The sequence below is a fragment of the Dasypus novemcinctus genome, chromosome X, assembly GCF_030445035.2.
Source record: "Dasypus novemcinctus isolate mDasNov1 chromosome X, mDasNov1.1.hap2, whole genome shotgun sequence".
Taxonomy (NCBI): Eukaryota; Metazoa; Chordata; class Mammalia; order Cingulata; family Dasypodidae; genus Dasypus; species Dasypus novemcinctus.
In genome coordinates, this window is record NC_080704.1 from 186831123 (window position 1) to 186848674 (window position 17552).

Genomic DNA, 17552 nt, shown 5'->3' on the forward strand with positions numbered 1-17552 from the left:
TTTGCCAGGGGTAGAGGCAGAGTCACAGCTGTGTGGAATAATCCAAGTCGTGCTGGCCTAGACTGTGGTTGCCCAGAGAGACTGATGAAGCTTCATGCCCCTTTCTCCCCTGCCTGTGGTGGGGATGGAGCTGCAGGTGTGGGCAGCAATCTATGCAGTGCGGGTCCAAGATGACTGCAGTTACCCAAGTAGACTTCTGATTATTGTCTGTGCCAGTCAGATGTACCTGCAGTTACCTGAATGGGCTGGTTCAGGGCCCATCAGCCTCCTCCCTGCCAGAGGTGGGGCTTAAGCCTAGTCTAGGGCTGCAGGCTGATCTGGGTGAAAGAAACTGGTTCCTACCATCATTGTGATATTTGGTCAGCTTGGCTTCCCCTCTGGCTGTGGGCAGAGTCAAAATAGTGGCCACCGGCCTCTTTGCAACTTGGGCAGATTGACACTCCAGCTCTTCCCAGGGTTATTCCTTAGCTAGCCAAGTCTACCAATCAGTAGCCAAAATCAACAGCCAACTGTCTCCTCCTCCCATGTTTTTGGGAACTAGAGCTTCCAATTCCTGTCACAGAATAGCTCGTGGTGCGGCTCACACTACCAGGGCAGGATAATCACCGGCCTCTGTGGTTTGGCAGATAATTTCCTGGAGAGGCTGACCCAGGTCCCTGTAGCTTCCTCCCCACCAGAGGTGGAGCTGGGGCCTAGGCTAGAGTTGCACTCTGATCTGTAAGGAAAGAAGCCGGTCCCCACCAGCACTGGGATCCTCAGTCCACCCGCTTCCCCTCGTGCCAGGTATGGAGTTAAGACAGCAGCTCCCGGCCTCTTTCTGACTTGGGCAGGCTCAAACTTTAGCTGTTCTCAGGATTATACTGTAGCCCACTGAGTTTCCTCATCAGTAGCTGAAATTGGTGCCCAGTCGTCTCTTCCTCCCCCATTTTTGGGAAGTGGAGCTTTCAATTCCAGCTGTGGAACAGCTCCTGAGGCGGCTTGTGCCTCCAGTGGAGGATGAGCACCAGCCTCTGGGGCATGGAGCCTCTACTTAAGAGTCTTCTCTGCAGATGGGCAGTCTCCTCCTTCCATTCCTTTAAGGAAGTTGCAGGATGCTCTTATGGTCTCCTGGAGCCCCCAAACAGGGGCTTAAGCTAGCTCCAGAGAGCTGTGGGTGTTTGCTAACTGCCTTGTAGCAGGAGCTGATTCTAGGAGTGCCTTACTCTGCCGCCATCTTGCTGGTTCTCCAGAGTGATATTTTAAAAACACAAATATGATGTCACCTCCCTATTTAAAGCTTCCCATTGCTCATAGTATAAACACCAAAATTCTTAACAGAACATAAAGACCATTTTCTTTGCACCAGAAAGTGGCCATCATAATGGAGATCTGCTTACCAGATCAATATCAGAGAAATAAGCCCAGGCTCTGCAGTCAAACTCATCTTTAGAGGGTGCCATATGATGTTGCACTTTCCAAAAGTAAGTTTTGGTTTCATTAGGCTTCACTAACTTTTTTCTAGGTTCTGCTCCTTGCTCTTGAGTTTCTTCATAAGAAATAAGGCTAGAATAAAAGGAGTAAGGACGAGAGGCTTGGTTTTTGAAAGTCACCTGCAGAGAAAAAAAAAAAAGCAAGCATCATCTTTTAGACTCTTAAAAATCTTTAATTTAGGGGTGGCAGACTTGGCCCAGTGGTTAGGGTGTCCGTCTACCACATGGGAGGTCCGCGGTTCAAACCCCGGGCCTCCTTGACCCGTGTGGAGCTGGCCCATGCACAGTGCTGATGCGTGCAAGGAGTGCTGTGCCACGCAGGGGTGTCCCCTGAGTAGGGGAGCCCCACGCACAAGGAGTGTGCCCCGTAAGGAGAGCCGCCCAGCGCAAAAGAAAGTGCATCCTGCCCAGGAATGGTGCCGCACACACAGATAGCTGACACAACAAGATGGTGCAACAAAAAGAAACACAGATCCCCGTGCCACTGACAACAACAGAAGCGGACAAAGAAGACGCAGCAAATAGACACAGAGAACAGACACCCGGGGTGGGGGGGAGGGGAGAAAAATAAATAAATAAATGAATCTTTTAAAAAAAACCTTTAATTTAGGGCCTATATCCTTAATGGGAATAGCCATCGTTTGGGCTTTATCCAGGTTTTTAATACCCAAAAGTAGTATAGAGGATGAATGTTGTTAGAACCTATAGGTAAAGACCTATAGAGGAAACAGGAATTTTAGAATTCTAAAACATTTAATGAGTGAACTCAAAGTTGCAAAGGAGAAAAATTTTATATACTTAAAATCAGTTCAAAAATCAAAGGGAAAAATATTTCCACAGGGATTTTTTTAAAAGATTTATTTTATTTATTTCTATCCCCACCCTCCCCCTATTGTCTGCTCTCTTGTGTTCATTCACTATGTGTTCTTTTGTGTCACTTGCATTCTTGGTGGCACCAGGAATCTGTGTCTCTTTTTTTGTTGCATCATCTTGCTGCATCAGCTCTCCATGTGTGCAGCACCACTCCTGGGCAGGCTGTGCTTTTGTTGTGTGGGGCGGCTCTCCTTGCGGGGCACACTCCTTGCATGTGAGGCTCCTTTACTTGGAGGACAACCCTGCATGGCATGGCACTTCTTATGCGTGGCAGCACTGTGCATGGGCCAGCTCACCACATGGGTCAGGAGGCCCTGGGTTTGAATCCTGGACTTCCTATATGGTAGGTGGATGCTCAGTCAGTTGAGCCACATCCGCTTCTCTCCACAAGGATTTTATTTATTTTATTTTATTTTAAAGCTATTTTTATTTTTATTATTCTTTATTTCTCTCCCCTCCCCCCCTCCCAGTTGTCTGTTCTCTGTGTCTATTTGCTGTGTGTTCTTCTTTGTCTGCTTCTGTTTTTGTCAGCAGCACAGGAACCTGTGTTTCTTTTTGTAGCGTCATCTTGTCGTGTCAGCTCTGTGTGTGTGTGGCGCCATTCCTTGGCAGGCTGAACTTTCTTTCGTGCTGGGCGGCTCTCCTTATGGGGTGCACTTCTTGCGCGTGGGGCTCCCCTACATGGGGACACCCCTGCGTAGCACAGCACTCCTTGCGCGCATCAGCACTGCACATAGGCCAGCTCCACACGGGTCAAGGAGGCCCGGGGTTTGAACCTTGGACCTCCCATGTGGTAGGTGGACACCCAAACCATGGGGCCAAGTCTGCTTCCTGACAGGGATTTTAAGAGACAACAACCCGAGAGGTTGCTACCTGACTCTATGTTTTTCATGAAAAATTCCAGGATGAATGCGTATGATCTTTTAAAAAAGACTCAATTTTCACATATTAAAAGTTATTTTCATAGAAAGTATGGAAATTATAATAAAATTCAAGTCAGAAAAAAATTCACTCACAATCCCATAATTTTTAATCCTTCTATATCCTTAATATTAACAATCAAGTGGAACAATGGATGGCTATTTTTAGAAACAATAAAAGGATATAGTTTTTAAAAATATTTATTTATTTATTTATTTCTCCCCCCTCCTTCCATTGTCTGCTCTCTGTGTCCATTCACTATTTGTTCTTCTCTGTCTCCTTGCATTCTCATTAGATAGCTCTGTGAACTGATCCTGGGACCTTCTGGAGTGGGAGAGAAGTGATCTTTCTCTTGTGCCACTTCTGCTCCCTGATCTGCTGCATCTCTTATTATCTCTCCTCTGTGTCTCTTTTGGTTGCATCATCTTGCTGTGCCAGCACTCCACGTAGGCCAGCTTGCCACACATATCAGCTTGCCTTTACCAGGAGGCTGTGGGCATTGAACCCTGGACCACCTATATGTTAGATAGGAGTCCAATTGCTTGAGCCACATCTGCTTCCCAGGATATAGGTGTTTGATTCACACAATGCATCAAAATAGCTTTTACTCAGTGATGTCATCAATATGTGACATAAGACATCTCCTGGAATACAACCTCCCCAGAGATACAGCCAATAAAAGGACAAATCCCACTCACATAGAACTCTGGAGGATGGAATATACTGGATAAGGACTCTACAAACACTAAATTGAAGAAAAATATCAGGTAGGAAATTTTTGTCCTGGACCTGACAGTCCACTTCCCTCCCCCTCACTCAGTTCTGTTCAGCTTGTAAATTGTTCAGAAGCAGCAGCCCAGATCCACTGGGGACACCAACAATAGAGACAATCACATCAGCAAATTAGAATCCCACACATATCCAGGCACAGGGATCCAAGTCTGCAGAGACCCAGAGTGGAACACAAACCACTGAGAACTGCAGCCTACAAAAGGTGCTCCAGGGGTAAAAAAAAGAGATATGGTAAAAAGGTTGGCAATGGTTCCAATTGCTTATTCCAGTTTCTGTTGACTGGACCACTTAAAATCAAAACAGACTTTTCTGGAATGACCCATCTTTATGGATTGACTACATTTGGTGCCCTTGGATGGGATACCCTAATGAGGAAGAACCCAGAGGCAGAAAAATCTCACAGAGGATAAAGTGAATTGCCTTAAGACAGGAAGGTCCCACAACTGAAAAGTATAAGGAAAACAGGGTACTGAGTGAAGGGGAGAATTTAGACAAATCATTGGATCTAGGGAGAAACTTCTGCACAAAAACGAACAGAACAGATCAAGATTCCCATAGAAGGAACAGAGGAAAGGAAGCTTTCTCCTGTAGGTGAAACAACTGCACAAAAATTGCAATCTTTGAGGTGATGAATACACAACTATGTGATTATACTGTAAGATTTATAAAAAAGGAAAAAAAGTACAATCTTTAAAACTGTACTGCATATCCACAGCAAGAAACAGATGAAGAAGAGCTGAGAAAATCTGATAAGTTGAACATGGGCTATTCTAAATGCCTAGAATAAGGTGGACCAAGCATCAAAGAAGAGCCTTAATACAAAGTGAGTCAACAATAAAACCCTATACAAGAGGTAGAAATGGACCTTCAGAGACAATTCATCAAGATAATCAGAGGTCTAGATATCAGCAAAAAATTACAAGCCATACTAATAACTGGGATGATATGGCTCAGTAAAGGGAAGAAGTTAAAACTTCAGAGGAGACTCAGAATTTGGAAGAACTAATTGAAGAAGTTCCAACAAATCTTCTAAATCAATTCAAAGAGAGAAAAAATGCAGATAAAGAGATAAAGGATATGAAGAACATAACATGTGAGCCTAAAGAAGACTTTGAAATTATAAAAAAAAAACCCAGAAATTAAGGGGATGAAAGGCACAATGGTAGATATTTAAAAATATAGATAGAAGAAAGAATCAGTGAACCAGAAGACAGAACATTGAAATCATAGTCAGAAGAACTGATAGGGAAAAGAATAGAAAAAAATGAGAAGTGTCTCAGGGATCTGAGTGACAGCACACATTATGCAAACATATGTCATGGGTGTCCCAGAAGGAGAAAAGATGGGAAAAGGGGCAGAAAGAATATTTGAAGAAATAAATTTCCCAGCTCATATGAAAGACATAAATATCCATGTTGAAAGTACAATGTACTCCAAACATAATAAATCCTAAAAAACCTACTCCAGGAACATACTGATCAGAATGTCAAATTCCCAAGATAAAGAGAGAGTTCTGAAAGCAGCCAGAGAAAAGTGATTCATCATAAACAAGGGATCTTCCATAAAACTAGGTGCTGATTTTTCATCAGAAACCATGGAGCTAAGGAGGCAATGATATGATATATTTAAGGTACTGAAAGAGAAAAGCTGCCAGCCTCCAATTTTTTTATCTAGCAAAACTGTATTTAAAAATGAGGGAGAGCTTAAAATATTCACAAAAAAACAGAAACTGAGAGAGTTCATCAATAAAAGACCTGTTCTATAAGAATGTAAAGGGAGTTCTGCAGGTTGATTACAAAAGACAGGAGACAGTGGCTTGGAGTACTGTGAAGAAATGAAGATCTTCAGTAAGGGTGACTAAAAGTGTAAATGCAAAACCCAACAGTACTGTATCCTCAATAAACAACTCTACTTTTTAATTTCTATAAGAGTCAGAATACAATTGAACAAGAAAAGGCATATTTTCTGATAATGGAGATGCAAAATATAAAGTAGTAAAGTGGGACAAAAGCAATATAAAGTAGGGAAACAGGTGTATTGGAGCAGAAAATGTGTATGGTATTGAAGCTAAGTTAGTATCCTTTCAAATTAGTAAGTTATAAATGTAGATTGTGTAATATAAACCCCAGGGTAATCACAAAGAAAGTATTTAAAATATACACAGAAATATTAATGAGAAAAGGATCAGTCAGATACATCACAAAAGATCAACTATATAGAAAAGGAGATTGCATTAAGGAAAAGAGATAAAAAAGAGAAATGATATGACATATAAAAGCCAAAGACAAAATGACTGAAATAAGTACTGCCTTACAGTAATAATACTGAATATTAATGGATTAAGCTCTCCAATCAAAAGACACAGATTGGCAGAATGGATAAAAAAAAGTATGATCCATCTATATGCTGTCTACAAGAGACTCACCTTTGACCCAAGGACACAAGTAGGTCAAAAGGGAAAATATGGGTAAAGATATTCCATGCAAAGAGTAACCAGAAAAGAGCTGGAGTAGCTATAGTAATATTGGACAAAATAGACTTTCAGTCAAAATCTGTTATAAGAGACAAAGAAGGACACTATATATCAATAAAAGGGGCAATCCACCAGAAAGACATAACAACCATAAATATTTATGCACCTAACCAGAGTAACCCAAAATACATAAGACAAATGCTGGCAAAACTGGAGGGATAAATGGACACCTCTACAATAATAGTTGGGGACTTCAATACACAACTCTCATCAAGAGATAGGCATCTAGACAGAAGATCAAGAAAGAAAGAGAAAATCTGAATAACATGATAAATGAACTAAACCTAACAGATAAATTCAGAACATTGCACCCCAAAACAGCAGGATATACATTCTTCTCACGTGCACGTGGATCATTCCCCAGATTAGGTGACAGGTGGGGTCACAAAACAGGTCTTAATAAATTTAAAAAGATTGAAATATTCAAAGCATCTTCTCTGACCATAATGGGATGAAGTTGGAAACCATTAACATGTGGAGAACTGAAACATCCACAAATACATGGAAGTTAAATGACACAATCTTAAACAGTGGGTAAAGAAGAAAATGCAAGGAAATCATTAAATATCTTGAGACAAATGAAAAGGAAAAGATAATATAGGAAAACTTATGAGATAAGTGAAGGCAGTCCTGAGAGGGAAATGTATAGCCCTAAACATCTACATTAAAAATGAAGAATGAGCTAAAATCAATTGTCTAAATACACACCTGGAGGAACTAGAAAAAGAACAACCAACCAATCCCAAAGCAAACAGAATGAAAGAAATAACAAAAATTTGATCAGAAATACGTGAAATTGAGAACAAAGAAATAATTAGAGAATCAATAAAACCAAAAGTTCGTTCATTGAGAAGATTAATAAAATTGACAAACCCTTATCTTCAATGACAAAGAAAGAAGAGAGAAGATACAAATAAGTGAAATCAGAAATAAGAGGAGGGTCATTACTACTGACCCCACAGAAACGAAAGGATCATAAAAGGACACTGTGAACAATTCTATGCCAAAAAATTAGACAACTTAGATGAAATGGACAATTTCTTAGAAACACATGAACAACCTACAGAAGTCCTTAACAGACTAATTTCAAGTAAAGAGATTGAATCCATTACCATAAATCTTAGAAGAAAGAAAAGCCCAGGACCAGATGGCCTCACAGTTGAATTCTACCAGTCATTCAAAGAAGAATTAATACCAATCTTGCTAAAACTCTTCCAAAAAATTGAAGAGGAGGGAACATTACCAAACTCATTCTATGAACCCAACATTACCCTAATACCAAAGCCAGATAGAGATAATACAGTAAAGAAAATTACATACCATTTTCTCTAATAAACGTAGACCAAAATTCTCAACAAAATATTTGCAAATCGAATCCAACGAGGCATTAAAAATTTTATGTGACATGATCAAGTGTTTTTTTCCCAAGCTATGCAAAGATGGTTCAACACACACAAAAAAACAATGTAATACACCACATTAACACACTGAAGGAGAAAGACCACATGATTAACTTCACTGATGCAGAAAGGCATTTGACAAAATCCAGCATGCAGCATCCTTTTTGATAAAAACATTTCAAAAGTTAGGAATACAAAGAAACTTCCTCAATATGATTAAAGGGAGGTATGAAAAACCCACAGCTAATATCGTACCCAATGGTGAAAGACTGAAAGCTTTTCTTCGAAGATCTGGAACAAGACAAGGATACTGTCACCACTGTTCTAGCTAGAGCAGTTAGGCAAGAAAAAGAAAAGGCAATTGGGGAAGCGGCTGTGGCTCAATCAATTGGGCTCCCGCCTAGCACATGGGAGGCCCTGGGTTCATGTCCCAGGGCCTCCTTGTGAAGGGAAGCTGGCCTGTGCCTGTGGAGAGCTGAGAGCCTGAACATGCAGAGAGTTGACAGCCTGCGCCCACAGAGAGCTGGTGCAGCAAGATGATGCAACAAAGGGAGAAAAGTAGACACAGAAGAATGTGCAGCGAATGGACAGAGAGAGCAGACAGCAAGCAAGCTAAAATAAAATAAAATAAAAATTTTAAAAAGGCAGCTAAATTGGAAAGGAAGGAGAACTTTCACTATTTTGCAGATGACATGACCTATATTTAGAAAGTTCTGAAGGGTCAACAATCTACTACAGCTAATAAATGAGTTCAGCATTGTGGTGGGATACAAGGTTGACACGTAAAATGTACAGGGTTCAAATTTGGAATGATGGAAATGTTTTGGTAATGGGTGGTAGTGATGGTAGTGGAACAACTGTGTACATAATTATACCAGTGAAATATATATCTAACTTGATTAAAGGGGGGAAATCTTAGGTTGAATATATGGTAACAGAATAAAAATTTTTAAAATATCCATGGATCTGCACTACACAAACAGTGACTCCTAAGTAAAATCATGGACTATAGTTAATAGTGCAATTATAAAATATGTGCTGTAAACAGTTGTAACAAATGTTCCACACTAATGCAAGATTTTAATAATAGAGTGATATGTAGGAATCTTGTATTTTATGTATGATTGTTCTATAAACCCACAACTTTTTTGATAAAGGAAAAAATGAAATTGTCAAAAGAAAGTTGCAGCAAGTATAGGTGATTTTAAAAATCTCTGAACAGGAAGGATTTTTATAAATACAAAATCAATGTAAGAGATATAAAGGAAAGCTTTATGTGTTACTACTTAAACATTCAAACCTTATTTATTTAAAAACCAACATATATAAAATTAGGAGGGGAAGTGGATTTGGCTCAACTGATAGTGCAACTGCCTACCACATGGGAGGTCCAAGGTTCAAACCCAGGGCCTCCTGACCCGTGCGGTGAGCTGGCCCACGCACAGTGCTGATGCACACAAGGAGTGTCGTGCTACGCAGGGTGTCCCTCATGTAGGGGAACCCCACGCACAAGGAGTTCACCCTGCAAGGAGAGCTGCACTGCATGAAAAAAGCGCAGCCTGCCCAGGAGTGGCGCTGCATACACGGCGAGCTGATGCAGCAAGATGACGCAAGAAAGAGAGACACAGATTCCTGGTGCCACTGACAAGAATACAAGTGGACACAGAAGAACACACAGGAAAAGGACACAGAGAGCAGACAACAGGTGGTGACGGGGGGGGAAGGGGAGTGAAATAAAATAAATAAATCTTTAAAAAAAATTAGGGGCGGCAGACTTGGCCCAGTGGTTAGGGTGTCCATCTACCACACGGGAGGTCTGTGGTTCAAACCCGGGCCTCCTTGATCCGTGTGGAGCTGGCCCATGCGCAGTGCTGATGAGCGTGCAAGGAGTGCCGTGCCATGCAGGGGTGTCCCCGCGTAGGGGAGCCCCATGTGCAAGGAGTGCGCCCTGTAAGGAGAGCCGCCCAGCATGAAAAGAAAGTGCAGCCTGCCCAGGAATGGTGCCGCACACACGGAGAACTGACACAACAAGATGATGCAACAAAAAGAAACACAGATCCCCATGCTGCTGACAACAGAAGCGGACAAAGAAGACACAGCAAATAGACACAGAGAACAGACAACCGGGGTGGGGGGCGGTAAAGGGGAGAGAAAAGAAAATTAGGAGGCTTAAATTTTAGAAAAACAGTTTTCACTAAAATAATCAATGATGAATATATATAATATATACATTAATATAAATCAATAAGAAAAGCACTTCTTCCAAAAAAGACAAATGCTCAAATGACATGAATAAGTAATTCATAAGTGAAAGTTTAAAAAATGTTCATGCACATTGCACTTATAGAATTTTATCCTAGGGAAAGGGTTATGATTGCAGGATTTTATATAGTGAAAAAAAGGAAACTATTTAAAAAGTTATTAGAGATAAATGGTTAAGTAAATGTAGCTCCATAAATTCATATAATAGACTATTTTGCAGTTATTTAAAATACTTACTTGGGAAGTATTTTATTTATTTATTTATTTATTTATTTTTTATTGACTTTGTAATAATATTACATTAAAAATATATATATTACAAAGTCAATAAAAAATAAAAAAATTAAAAAAAATATATATATATGTGAGGTCCCATTCAACCCCACCCCCCCACCCCCCCCTCTCCCCCCCCAACAACACTCGTTCCCATCATCATGACACATCCATTGGATTTGGTAAGTACATCTTTGGGCACCTCTGCACCTCATAGACAATGGTCCACATCATGGCCCATACTCTCCTCTATTCCATCCAGTGGGCCCTGTGAGGATCCACGATGTCCGGTGATTACCCCCGAGGCGCCATCCAGGGCAGCTCCACGTCCCAAATACGCCCCCACCTCTCATCTCTTCCTGCCCTTCCCCATACCCATCGTCCACCATGTCCACTTTTCCCAATCCAATGCCACCTCTTCTATGTGGACATTGGATTGGTTGTGTCCATTGCACCTCTATGTCAAGAGGAGGCTCAGATTCCACATGGATGCTGGCTGCCATCCTCCCATTTTCAGTTGTAATCACTCTAGGCTCCATGGTGTGGTGATTGTCCTTCTTCAACTCCATCTTAGCTGAGTGTGGTAAGTCCAATAGATCAGATTGTAGGTGCTGGAGTCTGTTGAGGCTCAGGACCTGGCTATCACATTATCAGTCCAGAGATTCAAATCAACTTGGGAAGTATTTTTAATGACAAATGTTTATGACATAATATTTTGTCAAACCAGAAGTAGTACAATTAAACATGGTATAATTTTGAATACATAAAAAGAAAACAGAAAAAAGACAAGAAAATGCACCAAAATGATAATGATGGGATTATTTTTTTATTATATTATTTTAAAAATTTTTAAAAGATTTATTTATTTATTTATTTCTCTTCCTCCCCCCCCCCCACCCCGGTTGTCTGTTCTCTGTGTCTATTTGCTGTGTCTTATTTGTCCGCTTCTGTTGTCAGCAGCATGGGAATCTGTGTTTCTTTTTGTTGCATCATCTTGTTGTGTCAGTTCTCCGTGTGTGCGGCACCATTCCTGGGCAGGCTGCACTTTCTTTCGCGCTGGGCCACTCTCCTTATGGGGTGCATTCCTTGCGTGTGGGGCTCCCCTACGCGGGGGACACCCCTGCATGGCAGGGCACTCCTTGCGCGCATCAGCACTGCACATGGGCCAGCTCCACACGGGTCAAGGAGGCCCAGGGTTTGAACCTCAGACCTCCCATGTGGCAGACGGACGCCCTAACCACTGGGCCAAGTCCGCCGCCATTAAAGATATATAGATCACAAAAATGTTACATTAAAAAATATAAGAGGTTCCCATATACCCCCTCTCCCCCCTCCACTCCTCCCACATCGACAACCTCTTTCATCAATGTGGCACATTCATTGCATTTGATTAATATATTTTGGAGCATTGCTACACAGCATGGATCATAGTTTACATAGTAGTTTATACTCTCTCCCAGTCCATTACTTTTGATACTTTGAAATTATCAAAAGTGAGAGTACATTATTTTTATAATTAGTAATAAAATAAATATGTAGGATTAATTTTCTTGTAGGTTCATTGATCCCAACTCACCATGATATTATCTTCGACTTCTGCTCTTATATATGGCCCCAAGAGTCCCAAGTGTTCATTCAGTTCTCCACGGTATAAGGGCTGAGTAAAGGAGCCATCAGTAAATTCCTGGAAAACCACCTTTTTGAACTGAGGGCCACTGTCACTCTGAGCCCTAGAGAAAAAAAGCAGAGAAAAAATAGTATCATGATGGATGGAGTGGGTAAAAATGCCTTACATCCTTGCCTTCCCTGGATCTGAGATACATTTAGTAGAAATAATGATGGATTGGAAGTGTAATGGGGTAGGAAAGTGAGAAAGAGGAATCAAAGATAACTTCCAGGATTCTGCCTTGGCAAATGGATAAATGGTGATGCAATTCACTGAGATGGGGGACCCTAGAGGAAGAGTAAGTTTGGCATATACAGTTTTGGATATATGGGTGTAGCAGTTTGATATTATTGATGAATTCCAAAAAGAAATATTGGATTATGTTTGTAAACTGATCTTTTCCTCTGGGCATATTAGATTATATTGGATTCATAGGTTTACTTGATTAAGTAATTATGTAAACCTCTTGTGCCAGTAGGGCATTGAGTCCGTGATCCTTGGTGGGTGGAGACTCACAGATAAAAGACATGGCAAAGGACAGAGTTAAGGGTTTTTGATGTTGGAGTTTTGATGTTGGAGTTTGATGCTGAAGCCTTAAGCTGGAGCCCCAGGAAGTAAGCTCACAGAGGAAAGAGAAGCAAGACCCTGGAAGGATGGAACCTAGGAAGCCTGAACCCTCACAGACATTGGCAGCCATCTTGTTCCAACACGTGAAAATAGATTTTGTTGAAGGAAGTAATTTATGTTTTATGGCCTGGTATCTGTAAACTCCTACCCCAAATAAATACCCTTTATAAATACCAACCAATTTCTGGTATTTTGCATAAGCACCCCTTTAGCTGAGTAATACAATGGGCATCTATGTTAATTAAATTGGCAAATAAACAGAGGTTTACAGTTCACAAAAGAGGTCTAGATGAAGATCATCCATATTTAGATGATGTCCAAGTCATGTGAGTGTTGTATCAAAGCCAACAGTCATTTTTTGTCCTTATCTTAATCAATATCTAAGCAGCATTCTACATAAGTTAACCACTCAATCCTCCTTGAATACACTCTCCCTGCTTTTCTAGTATGTAAGGTTCATGAAAGCAAGGGGTTTCGTCTGATTTGTCCACTGCTTTATTTCCAGCACGTGGAACAGTGCCTGGCACATAAATAGGCACTCAAAAATATTTATTGTATGTTGAATGAAATTACAGCTAATAAATATAGTCTAAATATAGGAGAACCCCAGGATTCAATCATTGCAATTTTAATTTCTTTAAACTTTTAAAATTTTGAAATATAACATATAGAATAAAGTGCACAAAACAGAAATGAATTTTGGCACAAAATTGCAACCACCACCCAGATCAAGAATATTTCTAGCAACCCTGAAGATTTACTATATTTCCCTTTCCAATTACACACTCTCCTTCCTTCCTAAACCATCCAGACTTTTATATTCATTTCTATGCTTTTCTTAATGATTTTACCACTTCTGTATACATTCCTAAATAATACAGCTTTAGTTTAGCCTGATTTTGAAGTATGCAATTGGGACCACATTGTATATAATCTTTTGTTCCTTGCTTCTTTCACTCAGCATTATAGTTGTGTGTAGCTATACAGTTTGTTCATTCCCATTGCTGTTTAATATTTCATTGTGTGAATATACAACAATCATAGACATTTATGTTATTTTTAGTTTTTGGTGTTTATAAATAGTCCTGCTACAAACCTTTTTTACATGTCTTTCAGTAAACATATATATGCATTTCTGTTAGGCTTGTATCTAGAAGTGGAATTGCTGGGTATGCTTATTTTCAGCTTTGGTTTTCCCAAGTGGCTGCATCATTTTTCATTCTCATCAATAATGTATGAGAATTTCATTTGCTCCACATCCTCTCCAGCACAGTATCGACAGTATTTTTACAATTTTTGCCATTCTGGTGGTTGCATATTAGTATCTGTGGTTTTCATTTGTGTTTCTCTGATTAACAGTGAAGTTTAGAATATTTTATTGTGAATAGTAGTCATTTGGATTTTTTCTTTTGTGGAGTGCTTATTCAAGTATTTTGCCAATTCCTCTATTGGATTATCTTCTTTTTTCTTATTTATTCAAAAGATTACTCTAAATAGATTTGATATGAATCCCTTATTGGCCATGTGTGCATCAAATATCTTCTATATTCAATGGCTAATATTATCATTCTCTTTATGTTATCTTTTGAAGAATGTAAGTCCATAATTTTAATGTCAAATTTGTCAAAAATCCTTCATGGCTAGTGTTTTTTGTATCTTGATGTCAATTCTCTATTTTTCTTTTTAAGGGCTTATGATTTTGTCTTTGACATTTTGACCTGTAACTCAATAAGAGCAGATTTTTGTGTGTGTTGTGAGGTAGGGATCCAATATAATGTTTTTTTTCCATATTGATACTAAAATTTCCCAGCACTTTTTATTGCATACTTCTCTTTTTAGACACCCTTGTCATAAATCAAGTGTCTAGTTTGGGGCTTTATATTATTTCAATGACCTATTTGGTTACTTCTGTGTCAGTTACTACCTTGTCTTCATTACTATGGATTTAAAATGAGTATCAATGTGTTATACAGCAATTCCTGCCACTTCATTCTTTTTCAAGAAGGTCTTGACTATTGTTGACCATTTTCATTTTCATATTCAGAATCAGCTTGTTGAGGTCTACAAATGAAAAGACAGGATTTTCATTTGAGTTGCAGTTTATTTATACATCAGATTGGGGATAATTTACATCTTTATAATATTGAGTTTTCCAATCCATGAATATGGCACATCTTACCATTTATTTAGGTTTTTTAAGTCTCTCAGTAAATTTCCATTCTATGTTTTTAAAGGGAACTTGCAAATTTTTTGCTATTCTTATTTTTAGAGAAGTTACTATTTATTCCATCGTAAATGGAATGTTCTTTTAATTTCATTTTCTCTCTGCCTCCTGCTGGTATATAGATATACAATTGAATTTTGCATTCGATTTTGTAATTAAATTTCATTGTTGGTTAGGACGTCCAGAACAGTATTGAATAGAAGTGGTGAGAAAGAGTACGCTTATCTTGTTACTGATCTCCCAAAGGAAAGCTTTCAATTGGGTCAGCATTAAATATGATGCTTTCTGTAGGTTTTTGTAGACACCCTTTCTCAGGATAAGGGAATTCCTTTCTTTCTAATTTGCTACAAGTTTAAAAATTATAAATGGATGCTGAATTTTAATCGACCACTTTTTTGTGTGCAATGAGAGAAGTATATATTTTCTGTAAATGTGGTGAATTATATTTGTTTTTTAAAAAATATTTAACCAACATTGCAATTCAGGGATAAAACAGACTTGGTCATGGTATATTATCCTTTTTGAAAAATATGTTTCTATTTTTTTCATTTTATTTTCAAAGAAGCTCTAGGTTACAGAAGACACTGGAGAACATATGGAAGAAATTGTCACTGTACATAAAAGAGAACAGATCTTAACAGTGATGAAAGACATAATGAATAAAAAAATTTCATTTATTTTATTTTTTATTTTTATTATTTTCTTTGGTTATTTCTTTGGCTTTGTTTTTTGGGAGGTTTTGGATCTCAAAAGTGTCACACTGTGGCAGGGGAGGATCACTGGTGCAGGATGTCAGTGATGGGGTTATTAGTGCAGAGGGGTGCACCTGGGACACACCTTTATGTCATATGAACATGTTCAAGTGTTCATGGGGTGTTGTCTTGGTGGGTTGGGACCCAAACAATCACCAAAACAATATTGAATTCCCATCCTGGGAAGCCCTGCTACATTTTCCAATAGAACAGCAAGACTGCCCACGTATATGGACAGTTTTAGCAAAGGAGGACAGTCCATTGTGCCAGGGCCTTGATGTTGATGATTGTACTCATGAACCTATTCTTGTGAAATTGAAACTTAGCCTAGTATTATATATTGCCTAGGAGTTACCTCCTTAAAGCTTCCTTGATGCTCAAATGTACCCTTTCTCTAAGCCAAACTCAGCATATAAATGCACTACCTCCCCCACCCTCCCCCAGTGTGGGACATGATGCCCAGGGATGAACCTCCCTGGCATTAAGGGATTATTACCAAGCACCAACTAGCAATACATCTGGAAAAAGACCTTGAACAAAAGGGGAAATATTAAATACAAATGAGTTTTTATGGCTAAGAGATTTCAAAACGAGTAGGGAGGTCATTCCAGAGGTTACACTTATGCAAGTTTCAGCAGGCTCTCATTGACTGCCAAAATAAACAGTGCCTCAAACAGGGCTCCCGAGGGCTCTGGAGACATCTAGACTATAAGCAGGCAGACAATCTCGGGAATTTGGCACCCTGTCAGTGGGCCTTACTTTGGAGTATATGCTCCCCTCTGTAACAAAGTTAGACTCATAATTTCCCCACACATGGCTCTTCTACCCTCTTTATTTGAACCTATAATTAATTAGCACTATACTTGTTAACAGTATGCCCCAGAGACTTAAATCTTTGGTCTGTTCATATGTGGGTTGAGCCTTGAATCTCAGCAGAATTGCAATACCTACTCTTCAGTTCACTGGACTCACCCAGGACACTAATAAAAGGATGATGATGGACAATGCCCATCCTAAAAGACAGTATCTACAACTGCAAGCAATACAGATCCATCCATCTGCCTCATGGGATCTAAGCCTTCTCTCAATCAGAAACAGAGTGGGCATCACCATCCTAAAATCCTTACTATTGGGGAATGAACAATGGACTAAAGTAGACTTATTATTATTCTATTATTCTATTATAGACTTACTATTATTCTAGCAAGGAAGAACTTGTATCATTGATATAAAGGCTGTGACCACTAGAGGTTCTGAAGGGAGGGAGAGGGAAAACTAGGTGTACATTGGGGGCATTTTTGGGACATTGGAATTGTCCTGCATGACATTGAAATGATGAATACAGGCCATTAGACATTTTGTCAAAGCCTATAAAATTTTGTGGAGCAAAGCATAAGCTGTAATGTAAATTATAGTCCATGGTTAGTAGCAATGCTTCAATATGTGTTCATCAATTGTAACAAATATACCACACTAATGAAAGATGTTGTCAATGTGGGAAAGTGTGGGAGGGGCAGGGCGTGGGAATCCCCTATATTTTTGATGTAACATTATGTAATCTAAAGCTTCTTTGAAAGGAAAAAAAAACTAAAAATGAAAAAAAAGAAGAAATGTATTTCTAGCCTTGTTATTATTGTTGTCAGAGAATACACTATTACTTTAGTCATATTGTAATTTTTCGAGGTTTGCTTCATTGTTCCTATTTATAATCAATTTTGGTAAATCTTCTGTATTTTAGAATATGCTAAAAATAATGCCTA

General features: G+C 39.3%; 1 protein-coding gene across 1 annotated transcript in view; it reads right to left on the bottom strand.

Annotated features, from left to right (window-relative positions):
• The window catches only part of F8 (coagulation factor VIII), a 382001-nt gene that overhangs the window by 64755 nt on the left and 299694 nt on the right, over nt 1-17552 (bottom strand). Inside the window, exons 15-16 of the mRNA XM_058291449.2 lie at nt 12100-12253; nt 1377-1589 (exon numbers count right to left, since the gene is read on the bottom strand). Of these exons, the coding sequence (XP_058147432.1) occupies nt 1377-1589; nt 12100-12253 (367 nt within the window). The remainder of the gene's footprint in view (nt 1-1376; nt 1590-12099; nt 12254-17552) is intronic.